The following is a 20,368-nucleotide window of genomic DNA, read 5'->3' as shown; positions in this document are numbered from 1 at the left end:
GACCCCCCCGGTATCCGCTTCGTTGGTGGGAGACACACACACACCCCGGGACCCCCCCCGCCCTGCAGTAAGGGGGGGGGGTGTTTCCCCGTTAACCCCTTCCGTGCCCCGGGGATCCCTTCCCGCACCGCGGGATTCCCCCATATCCCGCCCTTGCAATGGGGGGGTCCCTCTCCTGCGCCGGGGGGGCGGGGCATTAACCCCGCACTTGCACTGGGAGGGGGGTCCCGTCCCCCCAACTGGGGGATTCCCCCCATTAATCAATCCCTTTGCAACTGGGGAAACCCCACCCTGCACTGGAGGGGTTCCCTGAATAACCCCGCCCTTGCAAGGAGGGATCCCTTCCCTGAATTGGGGGGGGGGCCAGCCCCCCATTAGCCCCTTCCACACACCCCCCACCACTGATCATAGCAGGGGGGGTCCCCTGCATCACAGGGAGATCCCCCTTCCCCTGGGGCTGACATGGGGGCTCAGCCTCCAGGACCCCAGGGAGAGGAAGGGGGGGCCCTGCACACCACAGCCCCCCCAGCCTGGCTGGACCCCCTCAGCCTCCCCCTCCCCGTGCAGTCACTGCCAGAATATCCCCCCCCCCCCCCCCCCCCCCCCCACGCCATGGGGACACCACAGCACTGCCGCAGTGCCGAGGAGGAGGAGGAGGAGGAGGAGGAGGAGGAGGAGGGTGGGCTCTGCTGCACAAAGCCAGGGCTGTGCAAGAGCTGAAGGCCTCTGCACCATGTGGGGAGCGGGTGAGGGCAGGGAGGGGGGACATCCCTGACCCCCCCCCCAGGGATGGGGAGGAGGGGGGACAGCCCCGGGAGCTGGGGGACACCAGGACTGGGGGGGGTTCAGCTCAGCCTAGGGACCCGGGTTGGGGAACACTCACGTGGGCTCGTTATTTCAGCAGGCAGGGCGCAGGCAGGAGAGGCAGCGGCGGTGGGCTTCACCAGTCAGGCGCAGGCAAGGGCAGGGCAGCTGCCTGCAGCCTCCTCCACCGCTGCGGCTGAGCCACGCACGCCCCACAACCTGCTGGGGGGAGGCGGGCTACCCCCTCCCTGAGAGATTCCCAATCCAGGCAGGAACCACAAAACAAACTCTAGCAGGATTTTTAGCAGCCATTTCAGGGAAAGAAACAGCCCACCCACCCCGAAGCAAGCCAGAAAAACAGAGCCCTCCACCCCAGGCCTTTATTCCTTCAACAAGTTAACAGGGTTTGGGGGTTTTAAATTTTTAATTGGGTTCAAACACAACAAACTTCTCACAGAAAGGGGAGACAGTGGGTGCATTCCTCTCTGCCTTTACCGGCTGGGGGGAGCAGGGAGGGGGGGGGGATGTTGGCAGGGGCCGGCCCAGCTCCTTTGGCCTGATTCTGCAAGCAGGGTGCCGAGAGGGCTGGGGAGAGCCCCGAAACGGCTGCAGGCTCTCGGCTTCAGCTTGAGCATCACCGCCTCATACCCCTTTATCACCAAAGTGCAAATGCCTCGGCAGCCTCGAAGACTCCTCCAACCCTCCCTGCCTGCTCGCAGGCAATCCTCCGCAGGGGTAGAAGCCACACGCTGCCCATCACCTGGTTCAGGATAAACCCTATTTGTTTAGTACCATCAGAAGAAACCCCAGCAGGACGCCAAGCCAGCCATGAGTTTGTCTCGGTTTGGCAGCCCCGGCTATACACACAGGTAAGCACCAACGGCAATGGAGCTGCTGCCTGGTCAAGGGTTTAGACCTTAGGAAGGAATTTCACTCCCAAAGGAGACCAGAAGAGATGTGAAAAGGGAGAGGGAAGAGAGGAAAACCCAGTGCCTGCTCAAGGTGAGGGGCAGGACTCCACCATGCCTCTCCAGCCCTGCCCGGGTGCTGCCACGGCCCTCCCAAGGGAGCTCACCGATTTCTTTTTGCTTGGGCCAGCGGACAGACCTTGCGGCTCCAGCTGAAGGGGAGCAGAGGTGCCACAGCCAGGTTAGTGCCCTCAGTCCAGCGGTGGGGGAAGCTGCTGAGCTGACAGTCTCACATCCCCTTCCACAGGCCCACAGGGCAACTTCTTGCCTGAGCCTGGGGGCAGGCAGGGGAAGAAGCGATGGGAGAAGTAGCAGCTTCCCTTCTTGGGGCAGTTCTTGGGTAGTGCGGGCTTGCAGCCCCTCCAGGAACCCTCTTGTCCCACCAGCAGCGTGTGAGGCTCTGGGCAAGGCCACTGGGAAAGTCACACAGAGAAGTCTGGCACCAGTGTCCTAAGCAGACAAGGAAGGAACCACACTGTGCTGTGTTATTTCTCCCATTCCTCCTTGAACATGGAAGGTTATTTTCTCTCTTCCCCACAATACTGTGCCGACAGAGCTTCTGCTCCTGTTGTGGTTCCTCCTCCCCACCTAACACACCACCAGTGGAAATCAAGAGGAGAGGTCGCCGGCAGCAGGCAGGGCCAACAGCGATCCCAGTCTGGAATCTCTTTGGGGACATCCCAGCACCAGGGATGACACAAGAAACAGAGGGTGGGTGCCTTCCTCGTGCCAGTTGCAAAAATTCACCCTACAGAGCATGAGGGTGCGGCACAGCCACAGTAGAGACAGGGATGAATGCAGTTTGACTCAGGTCCAGGCTGTGAGCAGGCTAACGCACGGTGCTAGCCAGTACGGGGTCCCTACCTCGGCAGGCGGCAGCGCTGACGTTGCACCTCGCAAGCGCTGCCCATGCTGAAGGTCTGGAAGCGAGTTAGTAGCTTTTTTCATAAGACAACAACCGAATTTGGAAGCACGAAGGTAGTGTTAGTCTGCCCAGGTCACTATGCACCAGCTGCCTGTGGAGGGGTGAGCACGGTGGGGGGGACAGGCCGTCAGTGAAGACAGCAGGACGCTGCAGGGTCCCAAGGTGAGCTGTGGCCTCGTGCTTATCTTAAATCCAAGAACACAGAAAGACAGAAAGTGGGGCTGGGGAAGGGAAACAAAAGGAGTGGAGGTTCCTTGTGTCTCCTGTTTTCATTGGAGCAGAGCCCAGGGGCTCCAGCCCACTGTCCGTGGGGATGATCAGCTCTAGTTCTACTTTTGGCTGTTGTAAGCTTTGTGCCTCTGGTTCATGGGGTTTTCTGGAGACTTCATCCACTCCTTCTTGAGGAGCTGCTTCAGCTGGGACAGGCGCATGTTGGGGTTCTCTTGCTTCAGGCGTGGCAGATTGACCTCTTCAAAAGCTGTGAAGGCAGCTTTCATCCGGCGCTCCGGGTGCCGGTCCAGATCATTGGCAACGCTGCCAGGAAGGAATTCAGAGAGAGACATGCGTCAGACACACCTCCCTGCAGGCACCAGCCACTCGCCCCACTCTGATCCCCTGTCAGTGCAACCAAGTGCATACAGAATAACGTGGGTGATAAAGCAGAAAACCCCGTGATACTTCCCCTACCCACTTCAAATACTCTCCACAGAACAACAGGGCAGGGGACGTGTCCTGTTCTTGCTGTTGAGATAGAAAGTCACAGTCAAAGCGTAAAAAGCAGCCAGTTCTGGGGGAGGGTGCGTCTACAAGAATTTCTCGTAAGGGAAGCAACACCTTCAAAGGAGAGCACCGCTATGATATGGTCACGCACCTGAGGACAGCAATGGCATCTTCAATCGTCCTGGCCTCCACTGATCCTTCCTCCAGCACCCTTCTGTTGATGTTCTCTTCCAAGGGCACCTCCAAGTGAGTCTTTTCCTTCTCCACTGCACAGGGAGGGCGGAAAGGGAGAGCCGTTAATGTCAAATCCAGGCTGTGCAAAACCCTCAGAAGAGGGTTTCCCAAAGCACTCTGAAGAAAATGCTGAGAAAGCTCAGCCAGAGTTCAGTTCCAGTCCTGCAAGAACAGAGTGCCTGCTCTGCAGCTCTGTTTCTCCGCTCAAGGTTACAGGGGGTTTCTTTTTTTCCCCGTTTGGGTGTTAGACACAGACACAGCAAAGCATGCAGCACAGAATAGATGCAGGCAGCTCTTGCTTTCCAAACACCTTGTCCTTCAGTGACAGTAGGTGAAAAAGGGTGAACAGCCCCCCTTCCCGCGCCCCAGCGCCCCATGGCTGTCAGGGCCTTTCTATGGTACCACCAAACCTGTATCTGCATTCTCCTTCTGCTGCTGGTCTTTTCTGATCGTCTCCTCAATTTGGGCCCTGGTGACTTTGCCTGGAGTGACCTGCTTGGGTGACTTCCCTTTCAGCTTCGAGTCTTCCTCCTCCAGCAGGCGCTGCAGCTCCTTCTTGCGCTCCAGCTGCTCCAGCCGCCGCTTCTCCCTCTCCTCCTGGAAGGGAGAAAGGACCGGGTCACCTCCACCCTTACACCTTTGTAAGGCAGAGGGATCCAACTATCCCTTACAGGAACAGGGAACCCTGCTTGGACAGAAACAGGCACCTCACTTCTGTAGCTAATGCAGCAGTGACCTCACCTTACCAGAAGGGATGTCGGCTGGTTCCCCCTGACCTCCAGTGAGACAGCGAGGGCCTAGCCTGTCCCTTCAGAATAATAATTCCCCTGTCCCTGGCCCGTCTGCAACCACACGCTGGCTCCCTGTGATGTCGGTACTGCGAAACACAACCCTGCTGTTGAGAAGGAGCGGGAGGTACCAGCCAGGACTGCTGACAATCAGATTAAGTTTTCCACTTTAATTTTAATAAGTGGTCGGAGGTTGAAAGTTCAGCAGTTGTTCGAGACAAGCCAGTCAAAAGGCTGAATTTGTTCTCAGGCCTGGCTCATGCTCTTCCTAAGAGCTGGGACGGGTGGTTAGACAGAATCCAACAAGCAATGCAGCTCTTGTGGTAATTTTAAAGTGCTCCAGAAGGAGTCTAAGACCCACTTTACCCACCAAGGCCCAGGGAAGAGGGTGACAAGACCATGCAACAGGCCCTCAGACGCTTTCAGCACTTTGGCTTCAAGTTTTTTTCCTCCTCTCCCAAAGCCTGTAAGGTCTGGCAAAACAAAAGAAACAACAACTGAACATCTCTGGGGCAGCATCACATGCTGCAAAGCATTTCTTATTTAGGTTAGTTACATGGACCCTTAATTATGGCTCTCATCCATTATTCAGAGGGATGGCACAACAGACTGATCGAGCGTTAACGGAACGGGTTTAGTCAAAGGCAGCTGCGCAGCAAAACCACCCCAGCAGTAACGCAACCTGCTGTCTTCATCGGTGTTTAAGGAGTAGGAACAGAATTACGCACGTTGGGGCAGGGCACGCTTTGGAGACAGTAAGCAAGGCTGGTGTCTGAGACTCTATTAAACAAACAAACAAAAAAGTAAGTTGCTCCATGGCTTAAGAGTTTAAAGAAAACTCATCAAAACACAGAATCAAAGCCCACAAATGCTGAATCAAAACACACCCTCGGGCTGCTGCTGCTTCCGTCAAGTGCAGCAAGGACCAGGCCTTTCAACCCAGCTGAGAAGGGAAGGGAAGGGAAGGGAAGGAAAGGAAAGGCTCGCCTCGCCTAGCTCCACTCCGAGCAGCTGGGGCCAAGGATGGGAAAAAAGCCATTAGGGATGAAGCCTTTATTACATCTGGCAGTCTTCAAATTCTTGGTCATTAAGTGCTTAGTGCCAGTGCCTTGAGACACAATGCCCCGGCAACTGGACCGTGCACGATTTCAAAGTGCAAACTTACTTATTTAAGACACCGGCTTTCCCTGCCTGCTGCTTTCCTGTCAGGCCTCTCCCTCTTCTAGTAAAGGTTGAGTAAACAAATGTACTTGGTCTCCCAGATTAGGAGGGGTTTTGGCCACTCCTAGAATGGGAAGGGTGTCACGAGAGGAGGGGGAAGACTGTCTTACCCACCCAAAAATTTATTCACAGGGATATACCTGAATAAGAGCAGTGGCAAGGGCTTTGCCCACCCTCACTCAGCACAGCGCAGGACAGCTCCAATTCCAGGTGGGATCTCTGGCTTGACCACCAGCCTCTGCTTGAGTATCAGCAAGAATGCAGGAAAAACCCCAGAACTGGAGAGATTAATGTGCCAAAACAGAAGGGGGGCTGCAGAAATCACTGAAGGTCCAGCAGTCAGAGTAAGCCACTTAATTAGATGTAAAGCACAGGCAAGTGAAGCAGCACTGCGTATTCAGGATACTGGTATTGTGCCTAGAACATGGGCTTGTGCAAAGAAACCGTCCCCATACTGCTCGTCCCAACTCTGAAGCTCAGGGGTGACTGAACAAGGTAACCCAGAGAAGGTGCTGGCACGGTAAGCACCTCAGCAAGGCTGCAGGCGTGGTTGTGGCTTGAATAATTCAGGAGACAGATAAGGAGTGGATACACAAGTACTAATGACCTAAGGGAAGGGAGCAAGACATTTCAGAACAGAAATGTTATTTATAGTTGGAGAAGATTATCTTTTACCCCCGCTTATTACAGAAAGGGAACTGTCCTACAAGGCAGCTAGCTCAGCAGCCTGTCTCACATCACACAGCCCAGCTGGGACGACAACACATCTGACAGCGCAGAAATTCAAGGATAATGCTCTGCTGCTGATAGCTCCTTTCAAACAAAACTCTCCAAAGAGGACACAGCCACTTAGCGAAGGAGAAACAGAGGCCCAAGTAGGGTGGAGAGCCTTCCTCCTTGCACTGCGTGCTGCAGGGGACCTCCAGCTACTCCTCTCCCCCAGCTGCTGGGGTAAGCTACTCCCTGCTCTCTGGCATTTACAATTGAGTTTCTATTTGTGGAAAGTAAATAAGCTGGCACCATTACTAATTTGTCACAAGACCTGCAAAATCTACGTGCTCAGGTTTCCCCAGTGGCCCGTCACATCCAGGTCTGCTCTGCACCTTCTGCGGTGCTCAGAAGCAGCAGCTCTGAGCTGACCCCAAAGCCCAAGGGGCCTGAAGCTGTCATTTTTGAAGACTTTTCTCAGGCTGGGCCAAATCAAACTAAACCTTTACGAATCAGCTTAAATGCCCTGATGAAAGAGAGGCTTGGATTTGTTTAAGTGAAACGTACCACAAAGCTATTAGAGAACTGGAAAGGAAATTAATAATTTTCTCCCTCAACATTGCTGCTCTCTGCAGGGCACTGGGAGGAGCAGGGGGTGAGATTTCTTTAGCTGGACACTTCTGTTCCCAAGGATTTGTGTGTTAAAATGCAAGTTTCCAGCCTTGCAGAGAACTGCCTGAGCAAGGAACAATTCATTAGCTTTCAGAACAGCTTCCCACCTGCTAGACAGAAGGAGAATAAGGTCCCACGCACACGGCTTTGAGAGCAAGCGGTCAATTGAAGCAGCAGCGCTCCCAATCAACCTCTTAGCGTGAGGCCCCGAAGAAGGCTGGAGAATGTGCCACCAGCCTGGCGAAGCACGTCGCTTCTCGCACGGCAGAAGGGCAAAGCAATGAAAACATGACGCAGTCAGAAAGCAAGCGGGGCCTAACTGACCTGGAGTACGTCTAAGTGCGCACTGGACACTTTGAGGTACACCAGAGCTTTGAGATGGGATCAAACATGCCCCTTCCATTGCCCACAGGCAGTCAAAGCAAGCATTGAAGGGATACTGGAGCCTGAAGAAGTTGATTCTGGGGTCTGAAGCCCAGCCTGGTGTCATCAGGCGTCTCTCCACTACATCTCTGTCCGCTGCATTGCTCATACAAGCCATCACATTTCAGTATTGTGTACCTGGTACCACACAGATGTCCTCCAAAGAAGGAGGAACAGTCATTTGACCTGTCTCGCATTTTATCTGGATAAGAGCTGGTGCTCACAGCTGAGTAATTCTGCACTGAATCAGAGGAGAGGGGGGAGAGAAAGTGACCACTCACCTGTCTGCATACCACTGCAGCTGGGACCTGTCGGTGCATGAGCCTGCCAGCCCACACCCCGTGACCGAGGCTAATGGGAACAAGAAAGGCATAAAACTCGCACCAAGAGTCACTAGTCCCTCACGCACTATTTGCGTTCTTCTAGCACAAGTACTCCCCCTGCATTTAAGTTGAATCCTTCCCCAGACCCTGCATACACAAGTACAAGAAGTCTCCTCGCTCCCACATCACCCGCAGGCTCTCCCTTCACCATTCCCACCAAGGGCACCGAGTGAAGCTGCGGGAGAGACCTCCGTGGGACGGTGCTGCCAATGCCACAACACGCCGGGCAGACAGAAAGGCAAAGGGGTTTTGAGCCGCTGCTGAACAAGGAGGAATTACTTTCCTGGCATACAGGCACTCAGCAAACAGAGCCCAGGCAAAACACAGCCTGAATGGGGAGAAGGGTTTGTCCTCCCTCAGCCAGACAGCCCCAGCGGGAGTTTGGGAAGGAGATTAGGAATTTGGCTGTGTCCTTCCAGCAGACACCTCAGCTCCAGCAGCAGTCCCAGCCAGCAAGGTCTTCCTGGACATACCCGCAGGGTACAGAGCGGCTAAACCCAAGGTCACTAGAAAGAAGGTCTGGCTCCATCTGCAAGACCTCTGCCCTTGACAGATACTCCACTGGTCCTTTCTTCCCATAATGCTCCAGCCAATTTAATGGTTTGTCACCCGTCCAAGCCTGCCTGCAGCTTTGCCCAGGACACACACGCGTCCGTGGCTGTTCCACCACCAGACACACTTTAGCTAATTGCACGGAGAAAACCACATTGTGATCAGGCTGATGAGCAGTGCCGTGCTTTGAGCTGCAGTCTAACTTTGCATAGGAAGAGTGGGATGGGACAGAAAGGATGAAAACACCTGAATGTTAAAAGAAAAGCAGTTACCTAGATAAAACCCTGAGCCTTCCAGCAAGAAGGATGTAGATTTTGTGCTTTCCAGCCAGAGCTCTCCAGGGAAGGTAACGAGCTATGACTTGTGCTGAAGTGCCAGAGGAGGAATACACACATCGGAGGCTAGCAATGTTAGCTCAGATGTTCCTTTATGCATCACGGAGCCACCAAATGAGTGTCAGTCTCTGTTAGCAGAGGACGGTTGCTCTCAGAGCAGAGGGGGGGCAGCATTTAAAGAAACCCCAAAACACAGCAAAAGCAACAGCACTGTCGTCTGGTGACAGTGAATCTCACAACAGCAGGTACTGCATTTTGAACATTAAGCTTCTCTACACCCAAGTATTAACACTAATGTGCATCGCTGCCCTGTCAGTGAGACCACCAGATTGCCACGCAGAGCCACCAAACCCCAGAGCAGAAACAGAGTTCTGCGCTCTCATTTATTTCACTGAGGGTCTGGCGGTCATCTGAGGGGAGGAAAGGGATTAAAAGGGGCGTGTGGGGTTTGGTCTCAGCACGTCCCAAAGGCTTTCTGCCATTCCTGCCTGCTGGCGGTGCAGGAATTCAGAGGTGCTGCACGGGTGTGCTGCGACGCCGTTAATGTGTTACTGCCATCGCCCGGAGAGCTGGGGAAGAGCTGGAAGAGCTGCTCAGCACTGACTGCGAGGTGCTGAGAGGATCCTCCTACACACACCACCATCCCCTCCTCCGGGTGCTGTAGCTGAGAGCGACACGAGTCCCTCCTGCAGCATATGGCCGTGGCCAGCAGTGCTATTTCCATGCCAGCACCACCCGCGAAACAGCTACTTCTCCAGGGACGTTTGACTCCTGTGAACGGTTTGGTTTCTGTCCTCTCTAGGATAAGGATGGAAAGTCATTTACAATCTGAGTCACACATTCCTTCCCTGCCTGGATGCGATGGGGCACAGGCAGCTGCTTCTGTTTTCCATGGGGATATTCCAGCCTGCCTGATGGCACTGGAGAAGCAGCTGAGGAAGGTTTCACCGATTTATTTTCCCCCAGCAACCCACTCATTCCTGTCTGTTGGCCACTTGCTCACCTACACAAAGCCCCAGCCTTCACTTAGGCTGTGGCAGCACCTGCAGGAGGCTCCTGCAGCAGGAAGAGTCCCTGTGCAGGCACAGTTAGACTCAGAGCCTTTCTGGCATGATAGCTCCCCACCTGAGCAGAGACTTTTGCTGCTGTGAGCTGCAAGGTCCCCAGGGGGAGGTTTGTGGGAAGGAAACAGGCTAAAACGCAGCATTCAGGTGAAATTCAGACCTAGAGACTACAGCTACGCTGATGCAGGGAGAGGGGATGGCTGAGGTGCCAAGTGGAAATGCCTCACTGGTTTCTCTAAAACCCAGTCTGAGGCTCTGAGATGGACTCTGGTTTTCCAGTTAGCAATTCCAGCTCATGACAAGCTCCCCTCTCCAGACTCCCATGCCCCTTGCCTGCAGGAGGCTGTTTTGGAAGCCCAGTCAAATGGGTCACTGTTGGCCAAGTCTTAAGTAAAGCAATAATAAGTCCTTGTTCCAGGAAGTAATTAGGCAGCATTACAGGATTCCATGGGGGAACAGCACACGGGACTCCAAATTCCAAACGTCAAGACACATATTAGGGGTGAACTCACACAGATGTACACAGCATGCAGCTATCAAGGTCACGGGGACGCGCTGGCTTCCTGCCTGCCCGGCCAGTGTGCTCGAGTACCAACACACAAAGTTCAGTGAGCACCGAATTCACAGAGCAGCACAAACCCAGTAACCCCATAAATCCCATTTATGTCATCAATAGAAGCCCTGTCTGGTTAGCACGAGGGTAAAGAAATCATTTCAGAAGAGGCAGCTACGTTAACACCAACAATTGTTTCTAGAAAAATCCACAGAACCAGAAGGTAGGTATGACTAACACTGATGCAGGACAACGTTAAAAACCAAATAACCCAGAAATGAGCACTAAAGTGCTCTGTTTGTTGAGCACCGAGGCAAACGGGCAGCCAGGGCAGAGCAAGCTGGTAAGACCTAACCAGAGAGAATTTTTTGAGGCACATGTCCTGATGTAGGGCACACCAAGTTGGGGAGAAAAAGCTTGTAACCCTTAACACTGACAATTTCTTTTTCCTTCTACAAAAATAAATTAAAAAAAAAAAAAAAGAAAGTAAGAGAAAAAAACAAAAAACTAAAGAACTGCTTGGTCAAAAATTAAGCCCTGCAGCAGAGTTCCTGATCTTTTACTTAATTCAATTTTAAATGATTCCAGCAATAAAGCTTTTACTGCCTCCCTCGGGAAGTCAGCTCTAAGATCCACCAGATTTCTGAATTACACATCAAAGCTTACACTTACTCCCACGCTCGGCTTCTTTTAGCTCCCAGAGAAGCCACTAGTCCCAGCTCTTCTGCCCAAAACTAAGTGCAGGACAATGTGTGAAGACACAGCTACAGCTGGGGGACAGAGGAGGAGAAGCAACCCCTTCTAAGCAAGCCTGGATCTCACAGGCTTAGCAAAGGACCAGCTAGAAGATACCCTTCTACCTGACTAGTCATTCACCTTCCTTTGTTCCTTCCTCATCACGTGTTTGTCTTCATCCTTCCAGTAGGCATCTTCCAGCTCCTGCTGACGTTTGGCATCGGCTGCTGCCTTTGCCTCAGCTTTCCTTGCGCGGGCAGCAGCCGACTTGGTATTTTCACCTTGGAACTTCTTGGGCATCACTCAAGGTGCTCTGTGGAGAGGAAAAGAGATTCAGATCCTTGTCCTGCCTAGGATCTCGGGCTAACCATCACCTCGGGAAGCAGGAAAAGCTGGAGTTCACACCATGAAAACTCCCTTTTCTTATTGCCTCACACTATTTCAAGATCCTGGGCAGAACAGATCTAGGAATCTCCCTGCTCAACCCAGGAGGAAGTCTGCTCACTCCACCCCAGATCCTCAGTGGGGGACAGTCCCTCCCGCCTATTTACTGTGCTGCAATGACACAACAAATCAAGCTGCTGGGTTCCTCGTACTGAGTCAAAAGCACCACTGTCCTGCAAGCCAAAACACTCTCTGCTGCTGAGTCAAAATGAAGCTGGGTGCTTTCGTTCTGCACCAGCAGGCTCCGAGGGGAATTCACGGCTGCCAGCAGAGCAGGATGAAGCAGCACAAACGTTGTATCAGGCCCTCTGACTGTCTGTACAGAAACGCAGTCCCATTGCCCCATTTAACCCAGATAAATGGCCACACAGATGTGCTGTATTAATTTCCCCTACATCGTCAGGGTAGGAAAAGTCCTAAAAGCTAGGTGCAACGGCACCCAGAAAATTAAGTAGGCACTATGAAAGGACCTTCTCCTCAGCACGCTGCCCACGCAGACACCACGTTCTGGATCTTATATCTTTACTTTTAATGGCCGATAACTATTTGCTAAACAAAAAACAACAGAGAAAGGCTGCTGTTTAGGGCTGGCTGCTCAAGTCCCGAGCTTTTCAAAGCCTGGGCTGGATTAAATCCCTTCTCCTCCCAGATACATGCTCTGACCCTTCCTTAAGGGCACGATCTGGGCTGGGCCTCGGGGCAAAGCTGTGGGACAGCACAGCAACGTGTGGGAGGGCGAGGGACACCTCACCCAGCCCAGGGACTGCTCCCACAGCCATAAGGGCCCAGTCCCGCTCCAGGTCCCGCACCCAAAGCCAGCCTGGCCCGAGCTGCCCAACCCAAGGGACGGCTGTCACCTGCCCAGGCTGAACCCCTCCCCCGGGCAGGGCAGGGCCGGCAGACCCCTGCACCACACCAGCGTTCCCAGCACCCCACTTCGCCTTGGGACCCTACAGAGGCCCCCGGCCCTCCCCTCCCCTCCCATGACAGAGCCCCCCCCCCCGGCTGTCCTTCCCCATTTGCTCAGGAAAGAGACACCCTTCCCCCTCCACTCCCTCCCCAAATCCCTGGCCTCTCCCCTCCCGCACCCTTCCAGCCCTTCCCCTCTCCCCTCAGCTCCTCTCCGAGCCCTCCGCCCCCTGCCCTCCCCCAGGGCCCAGGGCCCAGGCCTGCTCCCCCCACCCACCCCTCACCCCTTCCCCCTCCCCTCAAATCCCCCCCAGACCTCCCCGCCCCGTCACCCCCAGCCCTTCCCCTCTCCCTCGGTTCCCCTCCGTACCCCCGGCCCGTCCCCTCCCCTTAGGCCGGGCTCAAGGCCTGCGACCCGCCGCCCGGACCCGTTCCTACCCGGTCCCCGCCGCTCCGGCCGTCGCGCACGTTGCGCGTCACCGGTGCGCGCTGTCGCTCCCGCGGGAGGGGCGGGGCGGGGCGGGCCGAGCGGCGCCGGCTCGTCAGGGAACGCATCCCCCCCCCGCCGCCATCTTGGTCGAGGGCAAGGCCTGCTCGGCCCACGCCACGGCGCCAGGCCCAGCGGCGGGGAGCGGCGGACCGAACGACAGCGGCGGGCCGAACGGCAGCCCCGGTCCGCGGTAGCGGCCGCAACGCGGAGGGAAGGCCGGGGGAGAGCAAGCACGCCGCCACCGCCACCTTCCCTGCCCGGCACAAAGATGGCGGCACCCCCCCAGATAGTGGCGCGGCCCAGCGGCTCCTGCGGCGGCTGTGGGCGGGGCCAATCACACCTGGGAGGGCGGGGCTTCGGAGGGTGTGGCCCGCTGGCACCTGGGTGGGCGGGGCTTAACGATGGGGGCGTTGTCACCTGGAGGATTTATCAGGGCAGAGCCCATTGTTATCTGGGTGGGCGTGGCTCGGCAGGGCAGGGTCCATTGTTATACGGGTGGGGCGGGGCTTAGCAGGGTGGGGGTGTCGCCTGATGGGCGGGGCTTAGCAGGGCGTGGCCCATTGTCATCTGGGTGGAGCTGGGTTTAACGGGGGGGGGGGCCCATTGTCACCCCGGGGTGAGGTTTAGCAAGCAAAGCAAGGGACCTATTGTTATCTGGGTGGGGTGGAGCTTAGCAGGGTGGGGTCCCGTTGTCACGGGGGTGGGTGGGGCTTATCGGGGCAGGGCCCGCCCCCATGGGCACGGCAGGACCTCGTCCCCCATCCCCCCAGCACCCATGCCCCCCCTCCAAGTTTGACACCCCCCCCCCAGCCCAGCTGCATCACCAGAAGGGTGGGCAGCCCCCCCACCATGTCCCCGCAGCCCCCCCAAGGACAGGCTCCTCCCGGGGAACAGCTCCTCCTTTATTGGGGACCGCGGGACAGGGATGTGCACACCCCCCTGCCGCCCACGGTCCCCCCACGGCCACAGCCGGGCCACCCGCATCCCCCCCCCCCCCGCCCCAGCACCCTACACGTGGGTCTCCTGCAGCAGCAGGTCGGTGGCAGTGCCGGGCTCGGGGGGACCCCGGGGGGGGGCCGCCCTCCCCATCCAGCCTCGCCAGCAGGGCTTGGGGGGCTTCCACTTTGCCCAGGGGCTCCTTCCTGGGGGTCTTGGTGCCCATGGGGGACACCGAGGACGTCTGCTTTGCGATGTCCCACCACAGCATGCCCGGCGGCAGCCGCGTCCGCTTGGTCGGCCCTGCCGGAAAGGGGGTGCAATGCGGGGGGCGGCTGAGGGGGAGGAACCCCGGTGCTGGGTCACATCCCCGCCCGGCCCCCAGCCTCACCTGGCAGGGAGCTGAGCAGGACCCCCACCACCACCGTGGTGAGGGTCCCCAGCGCCCCGTAGTACAGGTAGGAGATGGCGTAGAAATCGCCCACGATGGCCGGCCTGCGAGGGGAGGGGGTCAGGGACCCGCCGAGACAGCGGTGTGACATCACAGTGAACAAGGAAAGTGGCGTGACATCACAAGGCACAGGGAAAGCGGTGTGATGTCACAAGGAACAAGGAAAGTGCTATGACATCGCAAGGAACGAGGACAGGGGTGTGACGTCACAGTGAACAGGGAAGCGATGTGACATCACAAGCAATAAGGAAGGTGGTGTGACATCACAAGGAACGAGGACAGTGGTGTGACATCACAGAGAACAGTGAAAGCAACGTGACATCACAAGCAATAAGGAAAGTGGTGTGACATCACAAGGAACAAGGACAGTGGTGTGACATCATCAGGAACAGGGAAACTGGTGTGACATCACAGTGACCAAAGCAGGCAGTGTGACAACCCGTGCCCCCAGGACCCCCCCCGGCTGCCATCCCCCCCCCCTCACCGTGCCGGGGCTGGGGGCTCCTCGCGGGGGGGCAGGGGTCCCAGGAGGACGGTGCGGTTGGTGCCGGCGGTGCGGTTGTAGAGCGGGCAGAGGGCTCCGGAGGCGGGCAGCACCCCCATGGTGGCCACGCTGGGGGGGTAGAGGGTGCCCCCCACGGCCACCCAGAAGGAGAGGGCGAAGCCGGTGGCCAGGCCCCCCAGCACGCCCTGCAGCAGAGGAGAGGGGTCCGCACGGCCCGGGGGAGTGGGCTGCAGCGGGACCCCCGGAGCCCCCCACCCAAATCCCCCCCCCCGCGGGACTCACGGCCGTGCTGCACATCGGCAGGAACATGCCCAGGACGAAGGCCCCCAGCAGCGGGCCGCTGATCACCCCCATGACGGTGAAGGAGCCCTGGAAGGGGGACGGAGAGCTCTGCCCACCGCCCCGGCTCGGGGGCTGCGGGGGCTCGGAGGAGGAGGAGGAGGAGGAGGAGGAGGAGGACGGTGCTTGGCTCTGCCCCAGAGCCCCCGGCCGCTGCAGCCCAGCCGGCTCGAGGGCTCTCCGGCAGCCAGCGGCGCGTGGCCGGGTCCCGCTCGGCCAGGCAGAGCCGGTGGGCAATGGCGGTGGGGGGGGGGCAGCGGGGTGACCTTGGGCCCCACGCCGGATCCGGCCGTGCGTGGCGGGGCTCACCTGCAGCACGCCGCCGCCCAGCAGCGAGGCCAGAGCCGCCACCGTGATGCACGAGGTGCCGTAGATGAGCGCTGCGGGGGAGACGGCAAAGGCTCAGCAGCGTGGCGCGGCACGGCACGGCGCAATGCGGCGTGGCACGGCACGGCACGGTGCAGGGCAGCACGGCGTGGCACGGCACCGTGCTGTCCACCATGGCACGGCACGAAACGGTGCCGTGCAGCGCAGGATGGGGGGAGCATGGCACGGCACGGCACGGCACGGCACGGCTCCTGTGCCCACTCACACAGCCCCTTGGAGATGAGGGTCAGCCTCCGCGGTGACAGCGTGGGCAGCCTGGGCTTGACGAGGTCCTCGACGGTGACGGCCGCCATGGCATTGATGCTGGTGGAGGCCGTGCTGGGGCGCAGGCATGCGGCAGCGCTCAGCCCCGATGCGGCAGCCTGCGGGGCGTGGGGGGGGGCCCCTTTTGCAGGGAAGCTTGGGGTCCCCATGGGTCAAGGGGTGCCCTGTCCTCACCTGAGGGTCCCGCTGTAGGCACAGGCCAGGAAAAGCCCCGGCACCCCCGGGGATGTCTTGAAGATGTCAAGGACCAGGTAGGGCATGTACTGCGGGGGGAGAAGGCTGCATCGGGGGGGTGGCAGGACCCTGGGGGACCCCAGCCCCCACAGTGGGGCTGAGACGGGGACCCAGGGGTCCAGCCCCTCCAACCCTCTCGCCATTCCACCTCGCTGCCCTCAGTTCGGTGCTCGAGAGGGCAGAGCCGGTGGGGGCCGGTACCTGGTCAGGGGCCGAGATGTAGCCAGCAAGGAGGGGATCGCAGTCCTTGTACAGCGCAAACATCACAAGGCCACAGGCCACCGCGCTGGAGACGATGCAGAAGAGCCCCACTTGATTCACCAGCAGCGCCCTGCAAGCACCGGACGGGAGCACACCCGGCTGAGCAGGGAGGCAGGGGCCCTGCAGGGTGCAGGGTCTGTGCAGGGGTGCAAGGTCCGTGCAAGGATACAGGGTCTGTGCAGGGGTGCAAGGTCCGCGCAGGGTTGCAGCATCCATGCGAGCATGCAGGGGCAATGCAGGGGTGCAGAGGCCATGCAGGGGTGCAGGGTCTGTGCAAGGTCCGTGCAGGGGTGCTGGGTCCGTGCAGGGGAGCTGGGTCCGCGCAGGGTCCGTGCAAGGTCCGTTCAGAGTCCGTGCAAGGGTGCAGGGGCCATACAGGGATGCAGGCACTGGGCTTCCCAAGGGGGACAGGCTGGCGTGCAGCCATCCCCCCACCCAGAGCAGCCCCTCGTCCCCGTGCACCGTCCCACGCAGAGCAGGAGCCCGACGATCCCCGTGGACTCACATCCTGGCCTCCCTCTCGGTCCTGCAGGCCACGTAGCGCTGGACCTGAGCCTGGTTGACGCCGTACATGGAGAGCCAGACCAGCGTGCCGCCCAGCACGAAGGTCCAGACCGTGTACCGGCTCCGCGGGTCTGGGTTGAAGCTGGGCACGCCGGGGACGGGGGGGTGAGCCTTGGCTGGCACCGGCCCCCCAGCACCCCCAGAGGCAGGGTCAGCGGGGTCAGCACGCAGCGGGGTGGGGGGACTCACTCGCCAAAGTTCACCCTGGAGCCGTTGGTGGCGATGCCCAGCACCCTGGCGGGACCCCCCACCAGCAGCACCCCCCGGATGATGATGGCGATGAAGCCGGAGAGCATCACGAAGACCTGGAAGACGTCCGTCCAGATGACAGCCTTCATCCCGCCCTGCGCCAGACGGAGCCATGGGTGAGCACCGGGGATCCCCAGGGACCCCAGGGGACCCCCAGGAACCCCCTGCTCCCTCCCTCACTATGGTGGTGTAGAAGGTGCAGATGACTCCAGTGGAGAGCAGGGATGCCCAGATGTCCAGACCGGTCACTGAAGGAGAAAGGAAGGTGCTGAGCAGACCCCCGGGGTGCAAACGACGCCTGGGGTGGGACAGGGCTGAAATGTCCCCAATGCAGGGATGGGGACGCGACGGGGAGCAGCCCCCACCTCCCCACCGCACCTTGGTTTAGGATCAGGGCTGGGGCATAGATGACGATCCCCGTGTACAGCATCTGCAGGAAGAGGGGGGGTCCGGTCAGTGCCGCGTCCCACCGGCACCGCAGGCGCCGGGCAGGTGACGGCTGTGTCCACGGGGACGGGGACGAAGCGGGATGGTGCCGCCCAAGCACGGCGTGCAGGCGCTGGGAAAACACTGGGGTTTTCATTCAAAACAGGGCTCCCACCGGGCGCTATTTACTTTGAGCCACAGAAAACACGAGCACGGGAATGAGGACGCTTCCCAGGGGCTCAGGGCAGCGCCGGCACGGCCGGATCCAAGCCCCTGCCGGGTGCCGCGTCCCCACCGTCCCCATCCCACCCCTGCACCGCGGACACGCACCGTGGCCACCACGTACTGCAGGGTCCCGCACAGCCGGACGCTCCGGCTGAACCGCCGCTCCAGGTACTGGGGACAAGGACAAGGACAAGGGAGCGCGTCAGGGCCGTCCCGGCATCGGGGCAACGCGGGGGCTGCTCCGGGGCAGGATGCGTCCCCCACCCCGAGCCCACCTCATAGGTGCTGGTGAGCCCCAGGCGGTAGAAGACGGGGAGGAAGAACTGGGCGGTGAGCAGCGTGTTGAGCAGCTGCCCCAGGCACATCCAGAGGAATTTGGCTCCGTACCGGTAAGCCTCCGCCGGCACCCCCAGCACCTGGATGGCCGACATGAAGCTGGCCGAGAGCGAGAGCCCCACGGGCAGCGCCGACATCCGTCGTCCCCCCGTGAAAAAATCCTCCGAGGTCTTCTGGCCGCCTTTGACGAGGCCGTGGAAGAGCCCGATGCCGGTGGAGATCAGCAGCATCAGCCCGAAGACCCCGTAGTCCCAGAGGCTGAAGGTGAGCCGCTCCGGCACCCACACCTCCAGGCTCCCTGCCGGGGCCAGCGTGGCGGCTGCGGGGGGGGGGAACCCCTGGCTGGGCACCTGCGGGTGGATGGGGACACGGCACGGGGACGCGGCACGCACGGCTAGGCCAGAGCACGGTGGCACCGGCGCGTCCGAGGGTGGCGAAACTGGAAGGGGAGAAAACTCCGTGCAATTATTGACCGACATCGGACGCGCAGCAGAAAGGATCGAGCGCAGAGCAGAGAGTGTGGCTGCCGCTCCATCCCATCCCGTCCCGTCCCATCCCATCCCGTCCCCCCACTGTCCCCAGGAAAATCTGTGCCAAGCGTTCGGCTGCAAAGGGCAGAGCCCAAGCGGCAAGAGGGAAGCCCGAGCTCAGCAGGGAAATTGCCCCGAATACCTCCTGGTTCGGAGCATACAGGGAGAGGAGAGCGGCAGTGCCCGGTCCAGCTGCTCCGTAGCGCACTGGGCACCGGCTCCGCGGCTCCAGGGAAGCACCGGCACCCGAAGGACGCGGCTGGAAGGGAGCGATCCCCCCCCCCCCCGCAGCCAGCACAAACAGGGAGGGTCAGAGCCGCTGCCGGAGCCAAATTTATCTCCAGCCGAGGGGACAAAACAAACCAAAGCTAAACCTTTACCCAGAAAAAAAAAGCCGCTTGTTTGCAGGCAGCTGCCCGCGGACCGGCGAGGACCCGGTGCCGAGGCGAGGAGAAGGAGAGCAAGGGGGCTGCCTGGGGGTCCCCGGTGACGCGGGGAAGCCGGCGGGTCGGAGGAGGCTGCCGCGACGTCCTCGGCAGGCGTTGAGGCGGCGGCAGGGCGAGCGGTGCCGCGGCGAGGGGCTGGCCGTGCCTCGAGCTCCTCCAGCCTGCGGGGCGGGCGCCGGCGGGAGGCAGGTTCAGGGCGTCGGGGTGGGACCCTCGGCGGGGAGGACAGAGCCGTCGGGGGCCACATCCATAACCCCTTCCCTCCCGCACACCCCGACACCGGCTAACCTCCGGCCGCCTCGAGCGGCGGCTCGGCACCCCGTACGCCGGCGGGCAGCGTGGCGAGGACGGGAGCCGGCCGCTGACCCCGGTGAAGGCAGGGATGGCGGGACGGCCGCGGCCATTGGAATACGTGGCTCCCGGGCGTGGGGCTGGCCCAGCTTCCTTGTTCGCTGGGACAAACACCGCTTTGTCTCGCCCAGCCCCTGGGCAGGTTCGTCCCACGGGGATTTCCTCCCCCTGCCCAGAACCCCGGGGAAGAGCCTGGGGTTGGGACCGGGGAAGAGCCACGGGATGGGGACAAGAGCTGCCGCGGGGGCACGGTCCCCTCCGAGGCATCGCCGCGAGGCAGAGGAGGGTCTCTGGTCCCCGGGGTCTGGCTCCAGCCCTGGTGGCCTCGTCCCCAACACCCGTCCCTGGGGAAAGGGCTGGGCAGGACCCCCTTCCCTGCCTCGCCCCTGGCTTTGCCTCCTTGCCGAGCTGGTTAGAGCAGCAGAAAGGGGAAAAAAACAATAAGCGACGGCTGCTGAGCCCGGCCACATCCGCCAGCGGGTGCGTGCGAAGCTGCACGGCACCGGGGTCAGGCGTGGGCCCAGCCCCACGGCAGCACCGGTGGCACCCCAGGGTTGGGCTGGCCGCGGCAGGATGGGGGCGAAGGGGCTGAGCCCGTCCCGGCGGGGCCGTGAGTGGGGCGGGGAGGGTCCCGGCGATGGGGTGCGGGAGTGGGGTAGGGGTGTGCGAGCAGCACCCAGCCCCTCGCCCTACGCAGTGGGGTGGGACAGGATGAGGACTGGGATGTCCCGGCAGAGCGTCGCCCGTCCCACGTGTTGTGGTTTCAGCTCAGCCGGCAACAAAGCACCACGAAGCTGCTGGCTCACTCCTTCCCCCCCCCAATGGGATGGGGAGGAGAAAATATAAAGAAACACTTGTGGGTTGAGACAAGAACAGGGTGGATCACTCACCAGTTACGGTCACGGGCAAAAGACAGACTCAACTTGGGGAAAAAAC

The 20,368-nt window shown here is 59.7% G+C and overlaps 2 protein-coding genes across 3 annotated transcripts; both read right to left on the bottom strand.

The window, feature by feature from the left end:
• Positions 1–1,170: 1,170 nt before the first annotated feature.
• CCDC124 (coiled-coil domain containing 124) lies at positions 1,171–13,010 on the bottom strand. 2 transcript variants are annotated; one of them, XM_030033581.2, is made up of 5 exons: positions 12,877–13,010; positions 11,227–11,398; positions 4,062–4,248; positions 3,569–3,683; positions 1,171–3,231 (listed from the first exon to the last, which is right to left on the bottom strand). In XM_030033581.2, exons 2-5 carry the CDS (start codon positions 11,383–11,385, stop codon positions 3,027–3,029), a joined length of 666 nt encoding a protein of 221 aa, XP_029889441.1. In that variant the 5' UTR covers positions 11,386–11,398; positions 12,877–13,010; the 3' UTR covers positions 1,171–3,026. The 2 variants fall into 2 exon arrangements, with proteins under 2 accessions (XP_029889441.1, XP_029889442.1); XM_030033582.2 differs by lacking the exon at positions 12,877–13,010 and adding an exon at positions 12,809–12,873.
• Positions 12,981–19,599, bottom strand: SLC5A5 (solute carrier family 5 member 5). Its single transcript, XM_030032689.1, has 19 exons — positions 19,370–19,599; positions 19,016–19,242; positions 18,778–18,894; positions 18,045–18,544; positions 17,875–17,940; positions 17,497–17,548; positions 17,299–17,366; positions 17,059–17,213; positions 16,811–16,951; positions 16,246–16,375; positions 15,985–16,073; positions 15,752–15,864; positions 15,469–15,539; positions 15,103–15,189; positions 14,800–15,005; positions 14,256–14,359; positions 13,928–14,167; positions 13,269–13,345; positions 12,981–13,181 (listed from the first exon to the last, which is right to left on the bottom strand). Exons 1-19 carry the CDS (start codon positions 19,483–19,485, stop codon positions 12,981–12,983), a joined length of 2,760 nt encoding a protein of 919 aa, XP_029888549.1. The 5' UTR covers positions 19,486–19,599.
• Between the last annotated feature and the right edge of the window lie 769 nt (positions 19,600–20,368).

The sequence above is a fragment of the Aquila chrysaetos genome, chromosome 12 (assembly GCF_900496995.4).
Source record: "Aquila chrysaetos chrysaetos chromosome 12, bAquChr1.4, whole genome shotgun sequence".
NCBI lineage: Eukaryota > Metazoa > Chordata > Aves > Accipitriformes > Accipitridae > Aquila > Aquila chrysaetos.
The sequence above is the reverse complement of the archived record's forward strand: the minus strand, read 5'-3'. Positions and strand labels throughout refer to the sequence as shown.